General features: G+C 41.8%; 1 protein-coding gene across 1 annotated transcript in view; it reads right to left on the bottom strand.

Moving 5' to 3' along the window:
* Positions 1-27,213, bottom strand: part of LRP8 (LDL receptor related protein 8) — a 958,713-nt gene that overhangs the window by 579,561 nt on the left and 351,939 nt on the right. Inside the window, exon 3 of the mRNA XM_069232647.1 lies at positions 10,354-10,476. Coding sequence (XP_069088748.1) covers positions 10,354-10,476 — 123 coding nt within the window. The remainder of the gene's footprint in view (positions 1-10,353; positions 10,477-27,213) is intronic.

Genomic DNA, 27,213 nt, shown 5'->3' with positions numbered 1-27,213 from the left:
TTCCCCAAAACTGTTTGTCTTCACTCCTGTTTTGCTGAAATTGGCCTTTGAACGTTGCACATTTAACCACTGCTAATCAGTGCTAAAGTGGTTGTGCTCTCTCCTCTAAACAAGATAAAAGTGTCTTACACCCAATTGGCACTTTTAATTGACTTGCAAGTCCCTAGAAACATAGTAATAGAATGTACCCAGGAGCCCAGGGCCTGTAAATTAAATGCTATTAGTGGGCATGCAGCACTGATTGTGGCAGCCACTTAAGTAGCCTTTTAAAACATGTTTCCATCCTGCCATTGTAGCCTGTGAGTGCAGTTTTTAACTGCCATTACGAACCTAGCAAAATAAACCTTTTGCTAGGCCTAAACTTTTATTTTAAATACATGTAAGTCACCCCTAGAGTAGGTCCTACAGCTCATAGGGCAGGGTGCGTTGTATTTAAAAAGTGGGGCATATAATTTTAGGTTTTACATGTCCTGGTAATGAATAACTCTCAAATTCATTTTTCAATATTGCAAGGCTTACCTCTCCCATTGAATAACATAGGGTTACCTTATTATACTTTATAAGTACTAACCTTTGATTTGGAACATGTAAGAAAGTCATGCTTGGTGTATGAGGAATGGTAATTTAAAAGCCTATTTTATGTTAAAGTAGGAGTTTAAGTCATAACCCTGAAAATGACAATTTTAGAAAATTGGCATTTTCTTGTCCTAATCATTTGGTGCCCGCAGACTGTATTCTGGTTCACATGACAGGGTGAAGCTAACAATTGGTCTTTGTGCATTCCTCCCAGACAGTAACATAATAGAGGGTGTGGGTGTTGACAGGATAGGCCATCCTGGCTTGATAGGGCATGGAGCTGGAGAGAGAGCTGTCACCTACCACATTTGCACTTGAAAGGCACTGGTCTAGTTCACAGAAAGGACTTCACACTGGTCTAACACTAGCCTATTGAGCACCCAGACAGACTGGAAACAGGACAGGGAGGCAGTAAATTCAAGAAACTTCTTAAGGGGGAAGCCCCACTTAAAAGGGGACACAATGTATAAAAATGGGATCCGCAGATCCATTCTTCAGTATACTCCTAGACTTGTGGATACTACAGAAGAAGGATGCCCTGCTGCTTCAGGCCTGCCCTGTTTGCTAAGAAGGAAGTCTGGACCTGCTCCCTTCATCCCAGGCTGAGTGACTTCAAGAGCCACCTGACTGATCTCCTGTTCAGAGTTAGAGGGTCATAACAAGCTCCAGAGGCCTTCCTGCATCTGCCCAGATCACTTGCTGCCTGGACCTGTGACTGGAACTGCCTGAGCCCTGCTGGCCTCTACAAGAGTGAGCCCCTGATCCCCAAGTGGTGCTTCCACAGGTCCTGGACCCGTGGCTGGCATCAGAGTGCACTCCACCTACTCAAAAAAGTGAAACCCTGAAGTTTTAGTCACTTTGCAAACACAAATGGGCCCATATGTGCTGAGATATTGCAGCTTGCACCGATTGCCAATGGGAAGCTCAGTTAAGCCAGACTCTTCGCACTACAGCAACGCCCAATGTGAGATCTGCACTTTGCACTACAGCATCGACAGTCTGCAATGACTGCCAATGTGAATCTCCAGCAACAACCACCCACACCACCCAACAGGATCTTCCCATTGCTGTGACAACTGCCTGCGACACATGGCCTGCTCATTATGCTACATTGACGACCATCTGTGATGCTCTCCCTGCTCCTTTTAGCCTCCTCCACCGTGAACAGAAAACTTCTCATGCTGGACTTTAGAAGGTAACATTTTCAGGGGCCTCACCTGGTCCCTGTATCTGTTTCAGACTCCATCGTGGTTGGCCTGAACATGCAACTTTTACCTGGTCTTGCACAACCAGATAACCGTGAGTGACCCTTTGTGCTTTTTGGGTGCCATAGTTACCTGAAATCTTTGAACTTGCAAATCCCTGGTTCTACCAATTGGATTTTTATTGTTTTGGTGTCATTTAATTGATTACATTTGACTTTATTTTTCTAAACAGGTGTGGGATTTTTCTTTGTTGTGTTCTTACTTTATTACAATTTAAGTGCTGGATAAACACTTTACACATTGCCTCTAAATTAAGCCTGACTGCTTTTGTGCCAAGCTACCACAGGGTTAACACAGGTTATTTTGGCACTTTTGTGTTTCATCCTGACAAGGATTGTGCCTGTAGCTTAAGACTCAGCCAACAACCCAATTTCTCACAAAACATTTCACACACATGAGCTTTAATCCTGTTCAAACTTTGCCAGGTGATCCCTGGTCAAGTGTGTGTTGGAGTTAAACTGCAACTGTGTGAGATTTGTAGCTTGGAACAGGGGAACACATGCAGTGTTATTGTTTGCCTTCTATGTCAATCTGAGGAATCTATTCTAGGGAGGTAAAGTTGCACCCATGGACAAGTACACCCTGCACAATGGTATTTACCAGGTGTGGTATTATATTCCCATATGCCAGATTAATCAGAGCAAGAGCAGGAGTGGCCACTTCCGTAAAAATGGTGCTTAAAATACAAACTACATACATACATTTAATCAAGAAGCGTGTATAAGGTAGGAACAAGTTGGTGATCGTGCTTCAAATGTTAGTGGTGCACTCACTTGTTTTATGCACTCAGACTAATCTTTTCCACTTGTTACAATCCCTGTTACCTGCACTTACACATCTTTAATCTAAACAAAAAAAACTTCAATGTAGACCGCATGTTTGAAATGCCTAACAATTAAGTTATGGTGCACACTCTAGGCACTGGCTTTATATCTTAGCACTATGTAAGATACACTGTTGCAGTAATATAAAGAATGTTGGGTTCTAGTTCTTAAAAAAGGTATGTCAGCCAGATTTGATCTGGTCAACAGGCTTTCTGTGTTTGCTTGTTTTCATCCTGTAAACACAAATATATCCTTACTATGAAAATTAAGTCAAGGTCATTTTTAATACTTTGCTTACTCCTAACGACAAATGTCAGCCAGATCCCAAAACGGATGATTTTATTTCACACCCCCAAAGACATGTATTCCTTTCTCTCCCTGTATCTAGTACATTCCTTGTGTTTTAATTATTAACACCTTCTATTTCTCAGTATTACTTGATTAGTATGCTACACTTTGCTGCTAAACCAAGCATTAAAATGATGCTCCCCTTACTATGATCAACATACATTTCATGCGAAAAGCTTTTCAAATACAGTGAAGGTGCTGCCTCCTAATTAAGTGTGCTGAATGTGGTGGAGAAAAAAAGTTTTCTGACGGTGATATGGCAGTGAATAAAGGAAGCCGTTGGATCCTAATTTCTAACATACAAAGTCACATGTGAGAATGGCATATCGACCACCTAATTATTGAAAGAGCTTCTACATAGAATTATCTGAGGGAGTGGGTGAATGAGAGAGGGTTCCATCATGTAACCCAAAGCCTTATAGACACAAGCATATTGTATAATGTTTGCTCCCCTTGCATAGCTATAGTTGCAGATATTTCTGAAAAAACTATATCAACATTGGTACATGGTTCTGTTGTGTTCACAGCTTAATTGTCTTCTTAGTTAGATTTGATTCAATATACAGCTATTTTGTAATCACGCCCTCAAACTAAAATTTACATTAATAAGACAGTCACATAAAATAATGCTGCAGTTGGATTTTATATTACTATTTTGAAAGTGACAGTCATTTTCCTGCCTAAGCCAATTGTGCCTTTCTGATAGTGTCATCCACTGGCTTCCCTCTGGTGAAACAACGGTTGCTCCCAAACAGTAGACAAAAGGCTTGGGTGTGAAGAGGTGTTTTCCTCCTTGAGCAGGATGGTGTGTGGGCTGTGCCCAGCCCCTTCCTGTGCTTCTTAGGGTGCCTACCTTGTCAGTGGCAGATTTAGCTCACAGCTAGGCATGCCCATTGGGAAGAGGAGCTGCCCCAGAACCGGTTTGGAGTGACCACAAGGGAAGGTTTGCCCATTATCAAAGTCACTCCTCTGGGTGGGTAAGGGTGCTGTGACCAGGGAGAAAAGGGTATCTGCTATGTTCGATTTAGGTAGAGGAGGCACTGTCAGATAGTTTACAGTAAAACAAACAGGAAGCTCTGTGTATGCGGGGAGTGGTATTGCAAATTATTTACAATTATTACCATTCAATAGGTTAAGAAGACAAACGTTTCTGCCAATCCATTTTCTAATGTTTCTTTTATATGTATTCAGAGCAAAGTGGTGTGATTTTGAAGTCTCTTAATTTATGTCATGTATAGAAACAATTCACCAAATTTTATGGATTCAGTGAGTCTGTGGGAATACGTCAAAACCACTTGGAAACACACCCTCCCCAACTTGTTCTGGGGAAAGCGAATTTAGTCATGTGCCAGTTGTTTGCTCTCTTCAGTGTGGGTAGTGGGCTAAAGACATATGGGGCCAAAATACAGGTATACAGGTTTCGTAGCCCTAAAGCATATGACTGAGCACCAGCAAAATATCACAATTAATCCAATTAGCAATGTGCCTGTATGGCACTGTCCACTCTTAATGGCGATCTAGACACTCAACAGTATGTCACAAAATATCACTACAAAATATGTCTGCTCTTTAACCCTAATTATAAGTAGCATAGCATGAACTTCTACAGCTTGTGTGTTCACTTCTAGAAAATGGTGTGTCTGTGATTTTATGGTTACCAGTATCTCTCAATCCAGTTTGGAATGGAATGTGAATAAGAGAAGCCCATAAACTATGTCAGGGTTTCTCAGTGCTTTCTCCAGATGTAATTTAAGTGACGTGATCTTTCAAAGAGATGTCTCACCCAAAGAGTATGTCATTCAATAGGGTGAGGGATTTTCATGCCAAGTATGAATGAAAGTGTCAACATCAGCAACAGAAGCTAAATACTGAGCTTGACTCCCAAAATATGTTTTCTTACGTATGTTTAATTGAATCCTCGAAATTGAGGACTTGGTCAATAGTAGGTTACAGCTACACATGGAGGAATCTTTGTCAATGTCTCCCACTGTCATATTGCCACATACTTAAAATTGTATTATATTTTATCCAGAAAAATGTGCTCCAAAAAGCATGGTGACTAGGGCACTATGCATTCTTCCTTCTTTGTGACAGCTGGGTGTTAGGTAATTGGTAGTGTATGCAAGTGATTGTGGATGAGTGGTGTGGTGCTGAGTTGCTGTGTGAATAGTAATGCATGCTAGTGGATATGAGATAGATGTCCACGTGACTGTGGGAGATTGGTATTGCCTGTCAGTTGCTGTGGGCAAATAATATTTAAAAAATGAGTAGTATTGGGCTAGTCGCTGTGTGAAGAAGAGTTGTGGGAGAGTGTATTTGTGAATGGTATTTTGTGCGAATGTGTACTTACGTTGCATGTCAAGTCTTCCCTCAAATGGACTAAAATGTTTCTCATCATGATTTTGTGATCCTCTATCCCACAAATCAACAACAAGCAGCCTTCTGAAAAGGTATATATGTGGAATGAGTTTGTGCCACCTAAAATTCTCCCATGGCCAAATATTATAAGAGCAAACAGACCCAAAATGGAGCAATCTGACTATTTACCTTGACAGCATTAACTGGTAAAACAGGCATGCTCTCCACAACTTCCAACTCTGAGGCTTCTTTTGGTATAAGAACTTCCACTAGTTAAACTAAATTTCACTCTTGTAGACCTTCTACTTTTTCTGCCATTTAACTCTTTTTAAGATATAATACATAACAGTGTACCACAACTGGCATCCCTGAGCATATGAAGTAAAAAAACAAAAAAAAACAATTGTCATGTACAATTCTGTTGACTAAACCTTAAGAATTAACTTTCTAGACTACTGCGGTTTCCAGTGAGCATGCACTAATATCATTTACATCCAAGTGGACATTAATATTGAGTTTAAGGGCAAAGACAAAATCCCATGCAACATATTTAACCTCACTGTAGGATCTGTGTTTGCAGTAGAAAGACCACCTCGCTCTAGGTCATTGAACCTTCCACCTACAAATCATTGTTTTCAGGTATCTCGAGTCATGAACCTCCCACCTACAAATCATTGTTTTCAGGTGTGTTAGTGTAATTAGTTCAATGGAAGAAAAAAAGACCACAACACCATCAATCCATTATGTTATAAAACAAAGGTCCAGATTAGATTCAATATCCTTGATTATCTAGATGGAGGTGGTCACCCCCGTTTGCAGGCTGATTAAGAAAGGCCCCATTATTGCTTGAATGTAAAATTGTTGCTTTGTGGGTTTGAACGCGATTCTAGATCAATAACATGTGGCACCCCTGATATGGACCATTGCATTGCAGACAATACCAGTACAATTGCAAGTAAAAGTACATTTTCCATTACAAAATAGCATTGGATAACATAACATTTTACATAACCTTCTCAATCTTATCCTAGAGTATTTGAGAAAATGTCATTGTCACAAGCACAAAAAGCCTGAAGGAAAACACCAGGTGCCTCATTTCCCATTTTAAGTCTTTTCTGAATGTGGAACTGGCCCAAATCCTCCTTTTCACATTATGTTTTGTCCACCACACTCCAGAACAGAGTCCTTCTTTTACCTCAGTAACCCAAGTGTGTGTTCTTGCTCTAAGGGGCCAAAATTACCGATACATTGTATGTGGTGTCCGGGTGTGCACTCAAAGGGCATGTCTCTATATTACATCTAACACTAAAGAAAAGCCATCTTGGTTTCTTTACTATGAACAAAATAATATCTTTTTAGTGGGTTCAAAGGAATGTTTCAACTTCTAAACATCTGCCTGTGAAACTGTGACATACAGAGTTCCCTCCTCTAATACATGCTACGTTATAAAACCTGCACTATACATTCTCATTGATACAGAGAGTACTGACAGGAGTAGGCTTCAAGGAACTGTCTATCCAAATGCTATCAGTGAATTTCTATTTTGAAGAGGAAATCTGCGCTAAGCATTACAGTTTGTATGAGCCGCAATTAGTCATGCACAAAACATTACCTTTTTTGGTTGTTTTATGCATGTATTCCTGTCAACTAAATGCCTTCACTATACTTACACTTCCAAAGGCATTGTGTTAACAAACACCAGCGACCATGAATTATAGTGTTAACATCTCTGTCCATCCCTTGAAACATGATAAATCAATTATCTACATGACTCATTAAAAAATGCCAGTTATTGTTCATTTAAAAAAAAAAAACACGAACTTTGCACCTGCACTGCCAGTCTATAAGAGGTCATTTGCCAAAACTCAAATAAAGAAATTGCTCATGATCAGACAGATGTGCAGTAGTGAGGTAACATAAGTATTTTATATTCCAATATATGCTGTAAGTGATCATTTCCGTCAAGGATTGCCCCTCTCATGTGCAACAATAGTTTCCAACAGCTACCTTTGCATGAATGGAAATAAAAAAGACAATTTGCCAAGGTCCATTTCTTCCTTCCTCGAGAGTGCCCAGTTTTGCTGTCAGGCAGTGGGTAATCGATAAGGGTATGGACCAGTTTACCCCAAATCAGAAATGGAAATCCAAGAAAATCGAGAACCCACTTTAAAGATATCGAGGTTATAATAGTATCTCAGTTCACGTTCAAGAAATGAAGCATCGGATCCGCATGTTCAATTTAGGTGCATTTATTAATCTCATACAATGAAGATTTCTTGGGGAATACAAGGAGAAAACAGCCGACACGTGTTTCGCCCCCTTGTGGTGGGTTCACCTAGGGCTTTTTCAAGGCATTAAGTTGTTCATCAGAGAGTCCATTTTTAGATCAATTAGTCTGTTTTATAGTGAGAAGGATTAATCCTGGGACCTTCTCACTATAAAACAGACTAATTGATCTATAAATGGACTCTCTCTGATGAACAACTTAATGCCTTGAAAAAGCCTCAGGTGAACCCACCACATGGGGGCGAAACACGTGTCGGCTGTTTTCTCCTTGTATTCCCCAAGAAATCTTCATTGTATGAGATTAATAAATACACCGGAAATAAAAAGAAGTTCACAGCTCTGGAGATCCAGCTTACTCCTTCAATGCCTTCAAATTCAATCAGAAATCTTAAGGTCATCTTTGTCTCAGAACTTGGATTTGACACGTAAGTGAATATGTGTTTGACGGTCATCGCCTAGGTTGGATCCTTCCACTACTGAAAACTCAGAATCTACCCATCTTTTTCTTGCCACAAACCTTTTATACATCATCTACTGAATGTACAGGGGCCCCCATACAAAAATGATTAGAAAACATTGAATTGTGGGGAATTACCTCACCAAAACTCATTGTTTGCCAGAGCAGATCATCTTATGCCGCCTTTGAAACATCTCCATTAACTAACAGTTACAAATGGCCAAATGTAACAGTTTTTGCTAGCTCCTCAAGGCATTACAGATCATGGATCAGGAGAAACTTTCCAAACTGTATATACCCTATCTCTTCCAGAGACCCTTAAGGTCAGTCTCCTAATATTGGTATACTCAGCTTCTGTTAAGAAGCACATGGTTGTGTGCAATGACTTTACATTCTCAAAGCTTCTGCCAAAGAAACGTGCTACATTTATCTCTTCACACTGAGCCAGGCATCACAACATTCCCTTCTAGTAAGTATTTCACCTAGAATAACTGTGACTCCTGTCTGTTACATACTCTCCAATGCATGACCAGCCTTATGACGCATGAACCACTATACTAAGCACATTACCAATAAAATAAATAAATAAATAAATAAATAATAATCTTATTTATGAGGAAGAGAAGCCATTCATGTATATCGAGAGAAGCGGCACTGTGGATCTGGCCTGTGGGGCTGATATGGGTACACATTATTTGTCATGAGGGTGATTTAAGGTAGTCACAAACTGTTTTGGTACACGATTCTGCATCAGGAAGGCCATCTGCAAAGTGCTAAGTGGGCTAGACCTTAAGATAAGAAATTTCACCTTGCAGCATGTCTCTCAGTTGGACGTGTCTTGGAGGTCAGATGCTGTATCCCCAAGCACAGCTGTAAATGATAATGTGCTTGAATTCCACCCTGGCAACACATCGAGAAAGGCACTAAGTAAACATTGTCTTCTGCTTTGAAGCACCACTTGAGCAATGCTGAGAGCAACATCTTAAGTGTGCATGTCATTGGGGTCAGACATTTTCCTTTAGTATTATCAAATGTGGCGCTCTATATTGATGAGGTCTTCGAAGGTTCCATGTCAAGAACATCACAGGCAGGGCTTTCATTGGGTCAGAGATTTAATCTCAGCATTGCCATTAGCACAAGTGTAAAACTTGGCTTAGAATTGGAATTCAAGACATAATAAAAGTTATTTTGGGTAATTTGTGGATGTCCCTCACAGTCTCTTAGAGAAGACTGACAGTTTCAACAAGCACACTGCTTATCAGAAAGCCCATAGCAGTGGGGTCCCAGGTAGGTGAAAAGTGGAGATTAAAAGAAGGCAAATTGTGATATAATTCATTGCTCAACAGAAACCTGTCAAACAGTTTAATGCTAGTGACATGATGGAGATTACAAGGTGGTGTCACTAGGCAAGCTATTGAGCAAGACAGGAATGCTCAGGATTAAGAGAGGCATTACTATGAAACTGCCATGAAAGTGATGCTAGAAACATCAGCATGTAAATCACAAGCAACACAACACCTTCCATATCCATCACTGGACAGAGCTGAAGAAAATCTCCCACATGGTTCCTTGCCAAGATCTTTTTCCAAATGTAATAAAAAAAGAACTGTGAATTCTTCGATAAATAGATCATAAATACAAGATGTGAACATAAAATCAGAATGCACTAAGAGTTCCCACCAGCAGTTGATAATGTGAATTAAACCAGCTAAGATACCGGTGAAGAATATTAGGCGGTATGTAATTGAAGTTTGTGAGTCTATGTAAAAAATATAGTTGATGTTAAGATTAAATCACATGTTTTCTGCTGTCAGTGACTGTTCAATGTCACACTCACTCCATGGATGACTTTACTTTTCTTGTTCTCACTCTAGCTCATTTGATGAGCTCTATATTCATCCCTTGATCTCACTCATTTAGTAGATCGAATGAACGAAGGTGCCGACCATGAAGTATATCCACTCCAAAACAAAGCATTGAAAACGACTATGCATTGATGTGATTCTACTTTATTTCACCAGGAACCAAGAAAACAGCTCAACTTAAGTTCACTCTGGACTCACTGTTTCTGATCAGGCTATTGGGGTTTATTTCAGCTAGTTGTTCATCTAGTCCGAGAAATTGGCCAGAGAAAAGCAAAGCACATCAATGCATATAAGTCCCCATACAGTTGGCAAAGACAACACATTCCTAAACAGTGAAGGTTCATGTGGCAATCCACTGAACATATCTAACTCACCACACGTAGCTTCCGATTCATCGGACCCATCAGGGCATTCGTCTTCTCCATCACATTTCCATCTCACCGGCACACAGTGGCCATTGTCGCAAGTGAATTCATTCTCTGCACAGGTTGTTTTTGCTGCAAAAAAGGAAACATATTTCTGATTAGCCTTATTGACAAGTAGTACCTACAGCCATTATCATTTCTTTCTGTGGCGAGGTGTAGGCCTACAGGGATAATTCAAGAACAAACTTATATGAACATCAAAGGGTCCTCTTGTGTTTAGCTCTTATTTGTAAAGCCTTCACTTATTATAGGACGAATATTATGCGTGTCGTCCCACAAATACCCAGAAACAGTCTCTCAATATACATCCCTTCTTGAGTTCTGCAAGAAGGTGAAGACTTGGATTTTATTTATTGAACCTCCCGCTCTAGGCAACGCTAGGGACTCTGCTCAGCAGTAGGATACGCTTGCGGGGGATAGTCCGCTCTACAAATACACATAACAACATCAACGTTTTCTGCAGAGGTGGCAAAACTTGCCATACAAATTATGCTAAAAAACACAAATCTAAGACTGTTTTTGGATGAAACTTTTAACTCCACATTCAGTAAAACAAAAACCTTAGCACCACATGTAGCAAAAAAAGCATACTCGCAAAGCTTAGAACGTTTCATCTTACTACATTTAAGCACAAGTGCAAAACACAAGTTTACATAAAGCACAAGACTGCGTTGGCCACTGAAAATGTGAGAAGAGGAGAATTAAAGGGCACAGATGCAGTTTCTCCTCCTTGCTCCCCCAGTCTTTCCCTGTGTTGGGCCAGACTGCCATTCCAGTAGCTCTTCCTCAGCAACACGGTGTCGCTTAACTGTCTATGTAATCGGCGTAAGGGCTGTGTCTAGGGTGCTCCTATCTACAAAGTACCAGATTGTGAATGATTGTAGTGCGTACAAGGGGTGGGCATGTGATTCTTAGAGGACAGCTCATGAGAAGTGGGGTAGTTCGTAGTGACGGGAAGAGCACCAGGAAACAAACCCCATTAACAAGTAGCACATTTACTACAGAAAGACTTGGCAAGAGGACTTCAAAGGTTAAGCGACCAAATGAGAATCTGGAATCGAAGATACTGTATGAAAAACTGCCCTACCCCTCCTTGATGTGTGCGCTGCTGAATAAAGTGTCATTAAACTTTAAGTGATCTTTCTCTTCCCCTCCTCATGGTTCAGAAACATAGCACCTTCTTCTAAAACCCTTCACTAGGAAGAGTGATGAGGATTCATCTTGCTTTTCTTTTTATAAACACTCAATATTTGTTTTCATTTCCCTCATGCATGTGCCTAACTACTCACTTCCAATTGGGCATCCTAAGCATCTGTGTGGGTAGATGCTTGACTGACCTCTACTCATTGCCAGGCTCAAGTGATTTCCTACCCTGTTTGCTGACCCATGAGGAACTTATGGGTCAGCAAACAGGGTGTGGCCTTGTTTATCCAATGGCAGCCCACCACGGCTGGCAGGCAGCAAGTGCCCATGTGCATCAGAGCCCAAACTCCTTCTGAACGGGGGAATTGTACAAGATGTAAAGGCGTTTTCCTTTAAAAATGACGATTTCTGTGGCAGGTGAATTCGATTTTTTTATTCACTATACTAAACCAACATTAACTAAGAAAAATACAAAATTGCCTTTCTGGTCACAGTTACATGCAAATTAAGAAATCCTTGACAGCAGCAATAACAATAATTGCACAAGAAAAGTTTACTTCCATCAGGAAAATTATCTTAAAAGCCAAAAATGATACGGAATATCTTTAGTAAAGTGGTCTATCCCACTGCTTTGAAAATGGTCTTGAAATATATTTTTAAAAGTGTAAGTTTCTTTGTCTATAAAACCCAAAATACATTAGGTGCAGCCCACTGCAACTGAAAACTGAGAGTGAGTGTGACATCTCGAGCTGTGGGACTCAAATCCTACCGAAGCTAAAGCCAGAGTATATGACTTTTCACCTGCGATACTGGACAGAGCGGAACAGGCTGGAGGGGGTAAGGAGTAGAGAACACGCAGGAACCTATGACCTTTCTCACTCTCACATACAGAACTTCCTCCTAGGCTGGAGTAATACCAAGGCACCCACAGCCACCTAGCTACAAAGTCAAACCAATTTTTAAAATTCTGAATCTATTATTGATTTCAGGAAATCCCTCAACATTGAAACCACCCGGTAAATCCTTTGCTTTGTAAAGCAGTTGTTGGAAGGATAGTCAGAAGCATTTGGAGTGACCGCGGGGAAGTGCGAGAATTGTGGGAGATGTTCTTCATTAGAGGATGGAAATCTCTTGCAGTAACACTATAGAGGGATGCAAGGTGGTGGTATTCACATAACACTTCCATCTTGCCATCTACCTACCCATCCACCTACTTCTCGTCCTCATCACCTTTGTTTCTCTCCTGTAAGCTCCTGTTCCACCTTTGCTAAAAGTGGATGTATGTTGACCATGATGTCAAGATTTGCAAAAACGTCTACAACTTTTTTTTTCATTTGTTTAGCGTAGATATCATATCCATTTACATAAAATGCAAAATATTCATCATGCAGATCAAAAAAGAATAAGGCTGTTTTAAGTGTTTACGAAACATCAGGGACTCGTTTAGCATCCGACATTCCATCTTCTGCTTTGGGAAAGGGATTCTCGACATGAAGCCAACTCCAAGGTGGTCTTGAAGGTTGGCCAAGGTGGATCGGCGTTCTAAGCCACACAATCGAACTTCACTAAAAGCACTGTCTTGATAGGACCAAAGAAGCAGGAATAAAATGGGAGCATGGTGGCTGAACTTGCAGGAGCGAAGGTATAGTGACTGGAAGATGGCTGCACAGATCTCAAGGGAGGGTGAGGGTAAAGGATTATAAAATCCTCAGTGAGTTTCAACTGTACAAGTTTGAGGTCCTCAATTCTTAAACAAGGTTCTCGAATAAGAAATAAGTAGAACTCAAAGTTACATGACTTTTACACATACTCAGTCACATACTTTGTCCAGGGTCATGAGTCACCCCAGAGGTTTCGTACGGTTATGCAGGTTTTTGGTATGTGGTGGCAAAGGCTAAACCTTGGGTGATTTAATCAATGTGTTTTATTAGCCACACCGGTGTTACTACCTTGAATTTGGACAGATGCTCTCATGCCACATACTAGCCATTTTGTAAATGGGTACATTTAAGTGATAACATTAGCAGGATCAATGCTGCCCATACTATTGGATGACCGGCAGAACCTACCCCATGGACAGTACAAGGTTATTCACAAAAAAAATATCTGTTGAATAGCAAAGTCTGGCTTTCTATTATCTTGGTTTCATATCATGGATGGAATATTTGGCCCAAGATGGTGGGGCAGAAGGGCCATTTGGCCTGGTCTCTGGCTCAAACGGGGCCTCCATACCTTTACTCTTGTGGATGTTTTGGCATTTGGCTATGGGCGTCAGAAGCTGTAAGTTTCACTTGATGCCCTGGAACTGTGCTGCATGAATGAGCAGACGTGGATGGAACTGTGACTGTAGAGCAGTAATCAAGAAGCTATTCAACAAAACCTTAACAATTAGCTACAGAAAAATGAGATAATGTCCAATATTTCCTAACACGGAATTTACCCTAAGAGCCTAGGAGTTCCCTTAAGGAAGAAACCTATTAGAGAAAACAGACAACAAAATAAAAAAGTTAACCATGATGGTGCTCCACCTGGGAGTATTTGGTGAACCTCCAGTGCCTGTTTTGTTTTAGCCATAAGCAGCAACAGGGCACTTTAAAGCACAACTGCATGACTTGTCCCTAAAGAGAAATTCAAAGCTACCGTCTTAAACACACAACATTTTTACTTGGCACTATATAATTAGCTCTGCATGGGTGGGGCAGTGAAAAGCATGCCAGAGATGAGAGTTTCACTTCTAAAAAAATAAAAAATACAAAAACTGCTCGTTCTTGTCTTACTGGCGGTAGGAATTAGTGAGAGAACACATCATCTATGACCATGCAGGGAATGTCCTCAGGAACATGCAAGATGAATGTGCCAGACGGGTTCATAATTATTTACAAGGCGATTAAGATTGATCAATCAGAGATGCAGGATGCAGCACAATTATAGTTCAGTAACCTATCAAAACACGTTTACCTATTCCGAATACCATTCTAGAAAACATCTGTTGGCTTGGCTAATGCTGTGATGGATGGACGTAGGCTGGCAATATTTCCAATTAACACATCTTGATTGACTGTGTCTGGACTGGAGCAGAAGACCCAATAAGCACGCGTGGGCGGAGCTGAGACAACATCCCGGGTGGACCCAGAGGTACAATTAATTCTGGTTGGTCGAATTTGTTGCTATTTTACTTCTGAAAAGGTAGTACATTACAGAATGTCACTGGTGACGCATAGCCAGTTTAATTGGGGTCTAATGGTTTGCAGGACATAAACGGCAAAATGTTCAGAAATGGTTTAGATGCTCCAAGTGGTCATATTTATGAGTCCATGCTTCTGATATTAATGACGTACTGATTACTCATTAACGCTAGGATTTTGTACATATCCCCGTGATATCTTCAGGGTCAAAAGCTGAATGATGGCGCTGCTCCTGAAGTCATCGTCCTATTTTTATGTTCATGATTAAACCGCAGAAGCGTGTGGTTTAACCTTTGCTGTCCTCGTGTTGGACTGCAGAAGGTTGGAGAAGTAATTAGGCTTTTCCTAGAATTCAGGCGAAATGTCATTATTCGAAAAAAAATACCCTTTCTATGCTTCAGCACTTATTGAGCTAGCCTGCCATTTTATGTGTAGCACACTTCTGCACGTGCCGAAATGTCCCTTAATTAAACAATTATGAAGGTAACCAGCCATTCAATGAATGTACTTCCATTAACTTCCATTAACACTAATACTCGCGTATGATTATCCTTGGTACGAAAAAATGACCTATTTTGGGGAAGAAAGTATAGAAAAACTGTAAAGAAGCAAAAATATTGTTTTAATGTTAACACACCACAGTTGGGTCTCTGGAAAATGGAAGACTAAAAAAAGTGCACGCTTTCAGTTCCATTTTTATATCTGCTGGAATAAAACCGAAATAGAAATGTGGCGTGAAGGAAAGTTGCTGAATTTGTCACAGCTTAAAATGTTATCACCTCATTTTTTTTAGCTTCAGCAAAGCTCTTAAAAGGGCCAAGCACCTCCCAGAGGAAGACTAAAAGGCTTTATGCTCCGAGAAGCTTAGCGCGTCTTCGGTCTCGCTCCCATTCACTACGTGAAACCCTTAGGAGATCAATGATGGATGAAAGCCATCCATACTGGTTTGCACATTCATTTTGAGTGTTGCCAGCATTATCTAGTCACACATCTCAGTCTACAGAAGGATGAGCTCAAAGGTCCCTTGAGAACCTAAGGCACCGCTCACCAAGGAAGAACCGTGTGCTGGTCGCCACGTATCATTTGTCTCATTTTCCATGGCTTTCGTGCCTTCTCTCTGGTCCTCCTAACTCCTACTGGAAGTATAGTTGGCAGAGACATTAAAGACTTAATGCATGAATATGTGCACTCCACTAAGAAGTTCTGAGACCCAGCACCAATCTAAACTGGGTAAGTCTTTAAGCAATACCTGACCAAGGACTGGCCCTACTAACAACAAACTGTAAGTGCACTGTTCTGCTTGGCAGTATTTATTGAGTAACCGGCTGTCCAGTTGGTAGGGCTAAGTGTTTGCAGACTAAACACGTTCACTTGGTCACTTTCTTTGGAGAAGAAACACGATATCAGTGAAAAGTGGAAACCTCTTCAACCTCTTACAGAGTTCTGGCTAAAAAACATAATATTTCTTGGTAGTCATTGAATGGATGCTAGGGTCTATAGTCACATGGTTAAGTAGAAGGTTTGATCTTGGTTAATAAATGCTTGTGCTTGCCCTTTTCACCAGGCCTCCGTTGCTATTGTACACGGGCTCAAGTCTCTGGTTTTGCCGCGGCGGAAGAGGAGGGTATTCACTAGCACCACAAGGTCGGTTGGAAGCCTGTCCCATGCTGTTGGCTCTGTCCTTGTTCCCTACCTGCAGCACCAGTACTGTTCCAAGCCAAGCACAGCGAGATCCAAAACCTTCATCCAGCCTCAGGATCATGACCTTACTTTTTCAGCTGACAGGAGGAACTGGGATCCCTCAGCCTGCAAGAATGTCCCATCTATAGGGTGAAGTGATTTCTGTGGAAAGGAATCTTCGGGGAACTCTTGGGAGTGTTACAGGTTTTCTCTACCATTCTCCTGCGCACTGCATTCTCTACAGTAACCACAGCAATCACCAGCCGGGATGCAGTATCATGTAAATTCATGCCGAACCCATGTACTTAAAAAGAGAGACTTGAGCACTGGAGCGTGTTTCTACTATTACATGTTTTGCACCGTCTTGTGGGGTGAAGCTAGTTCTCGAAGTACATGATGTCAGACCTTCCCTAAAGATCTGAACAGTTCTTCACAGTCTCCTGCATTGAACTTTGACTTATGGTTGACCATCACCCCTTTTGAGGATGACCGGTATGGAATCTACACACAATTTACAAAAGGTAGATTTAATGCGCTGAATTCATAAGCATCTTTTTACTGAATTCCTAGGGGTTGCAGGTGCATTGGGAGTATCCGGAATAGAAGCATTAAATGTTAAAAGATTGTATTCTTTACAATCTGCAGCTATGAGACAAAAACAAGGATGGGGCTACAAATCCAAGCTATTATAATGGCTACTCTGATGGGCATGCCTTACGTACCCATAAAGCCCATGAGCTGTGCATACTGGCATAGAAAAGGGAGATGCATGCTATATTTAAAATGGCATTGTTCATTCTTAGCATACATGAGACCCACAGAAGTGGTGTGTCAAAAAAATCCTACTGGGTCAGGGGGGGAAATCACTGCCAGTTCATCTGTCTTGTCCAATAATCCTTAACTTCCAGGCCATAAATTCCATGGTTACCAGCACCAGGACTGTGGTGGTTAGAAGTGTTAAAGGCCTCTCTCACAATCAGGCCAGACTCTCCACTAGTGATTCAGTTTCTTTCATCTGCAGGCTCTCAAATTAAAACATAGCGGACTTTAAAATAAATGTGCAAGCCAGCACCATCTGTTCCACCCATTCCAACTAGCATATAAACGGCATGCTTGTTACTACAGAAAACTGCAGAATGGGTGGGATTTAGACTTGAGTTGTCTATAGGCACAACTCACTAAACCCGTCAGCATCACCACTGCATGTATAACCATTGCCACAGAAAGGTACACGGGGCATCTGGACCAGAGTGATGGGTTGAGCAGTGATGGGTTAAGCAGGGTTGCTCATTGCCTCTTTAACTACCCTTGATCCTCCGTTCCAGAGATTACGATTAAAGGGGCGGAAACAGAAAATAAATAGGGTTCCACGAGCCTTGTCTGCGTTCCACTCTTTGTCACTACTGCAGAATCTTGGCAGCAAATAGGAGGAAAGTGATGGGGTAAACACTAAAGGTTACGATAACCCTGCATTGTCTTCAGGAGTGAAATAGTATGTAAAACTCTTCGTACTACCACTGTTATTGTGGTGAATGGACATCCAGGAGTAGATCCTCTAGTTTAGAGGACCTACTCCTCAGATTTATCTACCTGCTGCCCAGTTATCATTGCCAAGCATGTTCAACCAATATCCACCATCATTTACTCACTGTATTAGTAGTATTTTAAATGCTTGGAATGTCTCTTAATTTGACTATGTGTTTTCGCCGATTCTTGGGCCTATCATGTATGCTTTTTAGAATTTGTTGTGTATTTTTGTAATCTGTGTGTGTTATTGTACTGGTTTTTAAGAAATCCTAACAATAAGTTTATTACTACTAATACTCACCAGCCCCAAAACAACTGCAAATCTAAACAGAGAACAGAAGCTACCACTTACAAAGGGCTTTCTAGCAGTAAACACTGAACACACTAGAAGAGAACACCGTGGTTAACTATAGACAAATTAACTATATAATAAACAAAAGCAACACAAAAAACAAAAATAATAAAATATAGTATGAACATAACCAAACTCAGGTTCTTCACACTACAGCAATAACCATACATACCAAACACTGACCACAAACAGCTATCATGCCATAAACATACGCAATCACCCTACAGCCATGCCATATGGTAACATAAAATAAAAATAACCATCCACAACACAAAACCATCACAAAACAAAACAGCACAAAAGCACCACACCACAATACAGCAGGTGGCTAAGCAGAGTTATTCCCTGCTGTAAAGAATAAACGACCTCTGTTCTTGCCTCAGACACAACCTATTCCTAAATTGCCTCTGGTGTGCCAGGCGGCGAAGCATAGACATTAATTTCCCAAGAGCACAATTGTTGAGTAGAGCTAACGCCTGCATATTAACACAGGAAAGCTTTACATGTGAAATCCATCGAAAAGTGCATTAGCAAAAAAGCTGTGGTATTTCATCTGCAAGGCGGTGACCAGCAGGAAGTGCATGAACAATACAATGAATACCAAAAGCACCGAACTTGAACGTGGAAAAAAGTCCAAGTACTCTATATACTTCGAAGACCAATTCACAGCTACACATCATTTCCCGTGCACCAAAAATGGCTCCTTATAATTTAATTTAAAGCACAAGTAGGTGAAAAGAATAAATGTGTGCATGGGCCAAATTGTAGAGTGAAAAATGAAGACAGACTGGTGCGAGAGCCCGGAAGCATTTCTCCAAGATTGTGACTAGCAAGATGGATGTGTCTGCCCCTCTCAGTACAGAAGTCACACTGTAAATCAAAGGGCATATCTTCCAGCATACACACCACCACAACTTGAATGATGCGGACAAAAAAGGAAATCAATACGCGTAGGCTTTGCGTGCAGTGACAGTCGCTGTATGGTGGTGCTCGTCTCCTGGGGACAGGATTATGCTTAGTATTCTCCCCACTGCGTCCCAGAGCAGAAGGAACTCATCGCTTCCCATACATCCAATAATGGGATCAGACAGAGTTCTCTGAGACATCATGTGGCCAGGCTCTTGGGCAGTCTAGGTCTCATGATCCGGGTCAGGTGCCCTGGACCCCAATGCAATGTCGCGTCTGGAAGGTGGAGCGTTAACTGCAATGGAATATGAAGTGCCCAAATCACCTCTTTCCCCGCATCATCTCTTCTCCACAACAGATGGTGCACGTGATTGCCTTGCTCCCCTGTTGCTGCGTTTCTTCATCGCGCTAATAGTATATTGCAAGATTTCATGGAGGGAAACTGATGGCGGAAGAAAAGTCATTAACTTGGAGAAGGTGTTGCATGTGGAGTGGCAGGGTGCTGGCATCAGAAACACTTGGAAGGGAGCTATTTGAGTCTTTAGGTAGTGTGGAAGTGTTGCTTAGTGGATAGAACAAGGGAAGACTCAGCACTTACTGGGCCAGCTATATGAAGCCATTTAGCATTTCTTAATAGACTGAATCACTATTTCGGGCAGTTGAATGCTAAATGAGCTTTTCATATGTACCTTTACCCAGCAGAACCTGCAATTTGCAATCCCCTAAAAAGGAAATCACAAATTGGAATTACCTACATGTACAAAGCATTTCCTCAAAGCGAATTGGGCATTTAGGAAATGCAATTACCATCAACATGCTTTTTTTTAAGTGCCGTAGAGCGCACACATGCCCCTAGAGAATGTGTGTGCTGTACATGTGCATCACTCTTTTTGGGATGTATCATGGGGGATCTTATGCCCATAGCCATCCTTGGTTTAGCATTTCCAAAATAGCGTTGGAAATGCTAAACCGGCCCATCGGAATGAATGGCACAGGATTCCTGTTCGCTATTAGGAAATCGGATATTTCATACATATCATTTTGCATTTCCTGAATAGTGATTTCTAAGTAGTCGCTATTTAGGAAATGCAAAATTGCAATTTTGTACATCTGGCCCACTATTACATTTCAACTGGAGATACATATATTATACCCATATATAACACTATACTGACTAACTAATATTTGATTGCTAATGCAAAATATTTGGGGAACATCACATCACAATCACACTTGTGATTCTAAAAGATGCACTTTCGGAGACTGTAGATTTTGCACAAGGTATAAGAAAAGGCCATGTGTGGGATCTGCCAGCATATCATCATTCTCTTATCTTCAAAATTAGAATGTAGAGAAGAAGATTTATTTAGCACTAGGATGGAGTTGGTTCACTTGCTTTTCTTGCTGCTTGAAAAGGGCCCACATTTAGGTGCTAAATCTAGAACACTCCAAGATTTGAACGCAGTCCATGCTAGAGCTGTGTCAAAGATTTGGCCTGACTGCTGTAGATAATGTGTGAGACACACCGGTGGCAGCTTGACTTTTAAAAAAAGGAACTTGCTTTGCCAATGCCAATAGGTCTGGCTCATGCATGGCAGTACCTTTGTGTCATTGATGGGTTTAGGCACTCAGGTACTCAATAATCATAATTTATGCTCTCTGTCACTCATCTTCTCACTCATGCATCCATTCACTGACTATTGTATTCACTCTATGACACAACCACAATAATAAATACAGAAACTCAAAAATATATGCAAAGTAAGGTAAAGGAATAAAAGTAGAAAAAAGAAAATATGCTGCCGGAAACAAGTGAGCATATGCTTGCAAAAACTATACTAAACATATCCGCGGTTGTCCACGTTGCAGTGGTATTTAATGCAGCCTACCATTGTTTTAAAGCTTCGGCATGGCTGCCACGTTTAGAACCAATGTGTTGGACGTCTTTGAATTCCACTATGGAGTTTGACTTCCACACTAATGCAAGTTAAAACTAATGAAAAAAATGTAAAATCTTTGAGGTGCACCATAGAATTGTTCACCTTGACCATCTGAAGTCCCAACCAATCCCAACAGTAGTAATCAAATTTCGCAATATATTGAAAAAGGTCAAGCAACATTGTTGAAAACCATGCAGTCTATAATCTAAAATACTAGTCCACTGGATGCAGCTTCTGTTGCAGAGGTCTGCTAGATCCAGCAGGCCACAAGGGTGAATAACTGGGGCTCCAACAAGCTTCCCTAGAAGTCAGTGTCAGTGAAGCTGGGAACTGATAAGATCAATATGTTTACTGCAAAAGAGAAATGGGGTTTACGGTTCACGCGAAAGCAAACAGCAAATGCTAATACTTTTATCAGGTATCAAAGAAAAGCATATTTAGTGTCCTATTTTTTTCAATTAATTAATTCAATTTGTTACAAAGGAAGTTGGTTTGAGTACATGGGTAACTGAACAAGTGCCTCAGCATTTTAAAAGGACAACCATCATTATGTCTACGTAATTTCAGCTAAGCTTGATTAATGTAGCCAGACGCAGTGATGCCCTAACTGGAAGCATTGCAGTAAACATCACTTAAGATGTCAAACTGTGCACCCTAAGGCGGGAATCGTCCGTCTTGCACACGCTTGTCTCCATCAGGGTAGAGCGTTTGTATTCACTGACGAACAGCCTGCAAATGACATTTCCCTCACATTTCTGGTGATGGCACCACTACATAGACTCACAAAAACCCACATCTTCAACCCATGATTACTACCTCTCACCCTTTGATGCACAGTCATTTTGCGCTGTGGAGTGCATTCATTTGCAGAGTTACTCTCTCTAAGATGTCAAAGCATTTTATTGTTGGATGTCAAATTCATGTCCAAGGACAGAATGAAAAGCATCATTACTACTGAAGGAGCTTCGAAAAATAATCACCGTGGCAACGGCCAATGATAGGCAGCAACAATGCAGCGTCTTCCTGCTCCTTTCTGCCATAAAATGTGCCATGCAGAGCAAATTTGTCCATTATTTTCAAAAAAATATTCGTAATGGGTTTGATTGTTTTCAATATCTTCGAAGGCGGCCCATCACCCTTCAAGGCCATGAACATGACAATGCATGGAAATAACGAGGCACCTAGTCTGAATATCAGATGCTGACTCATCAAATTGCCAGTGTGTCTGAAGGAACATTGCACACCCGCCAGTCCCCTTATGACAAGTTGATCTCTTGTCCCATGCTGAAAGGGGTCATCCAATGTAGTGAAAAGCAAACAGTTCTCTTTGATAAGACCCACATCTCTAATAATCGCCAACAATAAGCACTCTAGAATGCTTCTTTGTTTCATGCCGTCAACTTGGGTTTTAAGCAGTACTGTGGCATCCTTCAGTGGATGGCCCCGCTAACTGCTTCACAGGCCGATATGTTTGCTGATGGGCTAGAAGCAGTACAATATGTGGAAACAACGAACAGTAAAGATGGTTCTACGTGTCCTGCAACCCTTTCAGTTCTTGACACTGCCTTCACGAGCCCTGAGACTGGGGGCAGCAAATGCAGATCCAAGGTTGGTAGAAGGGAAATCAGGGGTATCATCGACCATTCCTAGCTACCTTTAATTAATGTCCATGGACAGCATTGCCAAAATATTAACTCTTCTTTGGTTCAACGCCATTCTCATCAATAGGAACATGATATCCTACACCAGAAATTACTAACACTGAAAGTCCACCAGACCTTTTGATGCATTATTCTGAATTTTGCTCATTGGGAAGTAGTTGGTTTAGGGCGTTTACTAAGTTTTGGGTTTCCATTGCATATTTAGTTGACTTGAAAACAATTGATCTTTGTTCCTTGACACCCCTCTGCCAATTTATTCCTCATTTATGGAGGATTAAATGTAGATATCAACTGGGTTTCATAGGCTTACTACAACCAATGCATTTCACCTTATTCCCGTCTTTGTTAGGTTGAGCCTAGTAGACAGCGCAGGCGCCGTCTGCTGCAAGGCACATTGTGGCTTACTAAGAACAGAAGGAGCTGGAGCCTGCCCATTGCTTTCCATTGGTTGGCTTTACTTATCACTCACATATGCTTACTTCTTATTTGATGTTCAGCTTGTCTATCTTGTGTTTGTTTTTCCCATGCAGCATTGCCTATTCACCATCACTTTGACTGGCTAGTGTCTCTGCTACCAATGCTCACTCTTTAAGCACTACTTTGTTTCTTTTTTGTTGAGCATTCCATGACAGTACATACATTCCATCCATCTCCTTCATGTAGTTCTCTCCCCGGCGTTGCTCTCTGTCACCCACCATCCTTCCTGCTGCACATGCCCATGTATTTCTCCCCAATCCTTCCCCACTCCCAGGCACTCTGTTGTGCTTTCCCATCCCTCCCGCCCGCTCCTGTGTTGCATGCATGTCCACCCCACCCTCTCCCATGTTGCGTCTGGATTTGCCCCCCTCTTCCTCTCCTGCGGTGCTTCCACATTCCCCCATGTTGATTTGAACCCCCCAATTGTCACTCCCCTCTCCCCCATTGCTTCCATTCGTCCCCTCGTCACTTCAGTTTCTCTCCTGGCTCACTTTAATCACGTTACAAAAAAAAAAAAAAATTGCACATTTTCTTTTCAGTTTCAAGTCGGTAACTAAAGGGGAAAAAACGCACCAGTGTCAATGGTATTTTTTTGTCTTATTTTTGTCTTTTCTTTTAACTTTAGCCACGTTGCGCAGCATTGATGGATGCTGTTCAGCGTTGCTAAATCCATAGGTCACAATGATTAGACCTACTGGCTTTGCCAATGCTTGTTTTGATTTATGGTTTATTTGTATTCAGTGTGCACATAATAGTGTTATTGTTTTGTTGGAGAAGAATTTTGTACTAGCGGCACTATTCTCCTCCGGCGCCCGTTTGCATTTTTCATGACAAAACGCATGACTATTTGTGCTATAATCCATCATCTGTCAAAAACACCGATCGATATCCTGCATCAAGCGCGGTTGACAAGCGACTATTTGCAAACATCATTTTCACTTTACATCTGAATTTAGCAAGCGTTCTACGCCCCTCTGTCTGTGGCGCTTTTTGCAATAGATTTCTTCTCAAATTGAATTCCACTTCTACATTTCTATCTAATTGTTGTTCCGCACAGTTTTGTTGTGGTGCTTGTGCATTTTCCGTACATGTCGCCGTTCCTTCTCTCTAAGGAAGGCAACAGGTCTGTCTGCAGATGTCTGACGCCTCTCTGCTTCTGCCTCCCTCTGTGGGTGGTTGGTTGTTGCCCTGCTGCTTTGCTCGTAGGTGTCCATCAGCTTCTCTCGGTGTCCATTGATCGAGGGATGTGTGCAGTCAGGATTGAGACTGTAACAATGAGCTTTCAGGCTTTAAAATCTCACCTCACTTCTTTAGCTCAAAAGTTGTCCTCACTTTCGTTGTGCTCAGTCATTCGAGGAGTTCTATCTAACCGAGGCGGGGAAGAGGATGCTCTGATATTCTTGTAACCGGAAGTGAGGTGCATGCACGCTGTCGTGGTAGTCTGTGCTGTGCTGGCTGTGGTGGGAGGGGAATGGTTTTGGCAGCTAAGGCATGGAGCCTTCTACACTATCAATCTCACGTAAAATAAAAAAGCTGAACTTCCTTTGCCGTCAATTGTAAGTTAATCAGGTTTTTACTAGAGAGCTTACAAACCCTGGACATAGCCCTTCGTAATCCTTTCGTTGGTGCAAAGATGGCATCAGGCGCACAGCTTATGCTAGCAATAGCATTTCACTGCCCACCGCCCACCTTTAATTGCACTGACATACCTGTAACAGCAAGAGTGGAGCTGGTTAGGAAAGAGATTAAATCTGGGTGTTTCGCAGGGGCGGTTCCTCCTAAAGTGCAGAGGAGCGTTGACATGGCTGCTGCAACTGCAGCAGGCAAACACAAATAAATAAAATGGCATAATAATGCCATTTTATTTTGCCACCAGCTTGCACTGTGTACAGCGCAAGCATGAGGGCAGAGGGCGGGGCTGGATCCTGCAATTGCAGAATGACTGCTGCCCCTTTCAGTGCGCATGTTGGGTTGGCCGTCTATCTTCTGACGACAAGCCTGACATGCGCACTGTAGGCCCAGCACTCCCAGGGCTGTCAAACAGCGGGGGATTGCTGGCACAGGCTCCAAACCTCAAAATAAGCACTGGGTTAGGCTGTTCCAATCTTGGAACTGCTCTCATGTTAAAAACAGCACAAGAACAGTCCTTCCATTCCTGCTTGCGGATGCCAGGGGAGCCACATATACGGTGAGTCTGGCGCCATCGCGCCCCACCATATTAGAGTCTTGCTAGCGGCCACTTGTGTTTCTAAGTTTCAGAGGTTTTGTGACAGCTTCAGATGAATGGTTTCCCTTTCATTTCATAATTAAATGTAATGACTGACTTGGAGCCATATGTAGCTCCTTGCAGCACCACTGCTGATTGCTTTATTCACAGCCTTCCCCATGTGGGAGCAAAGTGCACAAATTGCAAGTACGGGCACAAATCAAGAGCCGGAAGCACATAAAAGTGTGCCGTGAGACACGTCCAAAGGCGCATAGGAAATGTTGTGTAGATGCACGAAGACCGATTTGCAAGCCACAAAATGCAGTTGGTACACAAAGGAGTTTGCGAATTGGCATACAATATGCAATGGAAACTAGGTAGCAATGGGTCACACCAGGAAGTGCAAATTTACAGGGAGTCACAAAACAACATACCTAATAGCTCAAATAGTCTGGTCGTAATTTTTGACACCCTGTACATGCAGGGATGACAGCCTGTTGGGGTGTCAGACCACCATGCATGCATTTGCTTTGCCAAGTGGGAAATATACATATCTGCCTGCAGCATTTGCTCATAAAAGGGACAGATGCTGCTTTTACAAAAAACATATTTCCCATTTGGAACCCATAAGGACGAGCTGACAGCGGTCTACTACGCCAGTGCTTGCTTCCCTTGTGACTGCCTGATATATTTCCCACCGGGGAAGCTGTCCCTTTTGCGAATCTATTACCACCCCCTTTAAAGGTTTCATAGATAGATATCATTGAGACTCACGATTAGGAGGGGAGTGCCATTTTCATGCACTTCGGAATGGCTCGCAAAAACTCGCCGGCGAGTCGGAAAGACATTTCCAACTCACAACAGTGGTTGACTGCATGGTCCAACACTTCTGGTAGCCGCAAGGCAAGCAGAATGGGTTAGTGCTTCCGGCCTGTAAGGAATGAATTACAGTGGTTAATTTGAGCAGGTAGTTTTCGGTGCTCGGCATCGGCGCTTAACAGTCAACACTGGCACTTATGACAGTATGCCAAAGGGAGGCGCTCGCTGTCTAACTGAGAGATGAACACAACAACAGTTGTTTATTAATTCGATATACATTACAAATGACTAATACCTGCCGCCCAAGCCATTCGTATAGTTATGGGTGGCCTGAATAGTCCGTATTGTCCCACCTGGAGGAGTCTGATGGTCAGTAGTTGTGCTGGTGCTGTCATTGGCAGCGCAGGGAGGGGCAATGACTGGTGCAAGCTGCATTTGCCTCCTGACGCGGGCCCTGGCACCTCTTAATTAGGGAAAGCGATTTTACTTCTTTAAATGTACAGCACTGGAAATATTTTAGCTGTATGTTAAAATTTAGTTTATCAAATAAACTATTCTCAACTGAAGAAAGGGATCTTACTCAGGAAAGCTAATGTATATCACATATGCAATCATTCAGTCGTGCAAATCAAACACATTAGTCCATCGAGTAAACAAAACCCTCTCATGCACAAACATGGTAAAAATAAATTTTATGTGAAATGTAAATGTATAACATTTTATCGAAAGGTCTCGCTAAGTTTTTTCCAACTTTTTACAATTCTCCTGTGGATGTACATTTCTCCCGCTTGTAAAACAACTGAAGAACAAAGTTTACAAGTAGATCTGGATGTTTCACTAATGACAGAGCACTCTGGGAAAAGGCCGGGATCTCCACAACATTAAATCGCCGCGCAAAGATCAATGCAACACC

This window comes from Pleurodeles waltl, chromosome 4_2 (genome assembly GCF_031143425.1).
Source record: "Pleurodeles waltl isolate 20211129_DDA chromosome 4_2, aPleWal1.hap1.20221129, whole genome shotgun sequence".
NCBI classification, from domain to species: domain Eukaryota; kingdom Metazoa; phylum Chordata; class Amphibia; order Caudata; family Salamandridae; genus Pleurodeles; species Pleurodeles waltl.
This window is presented reverse-complemented; position numbering and strand designations above follow the sequence as displayed.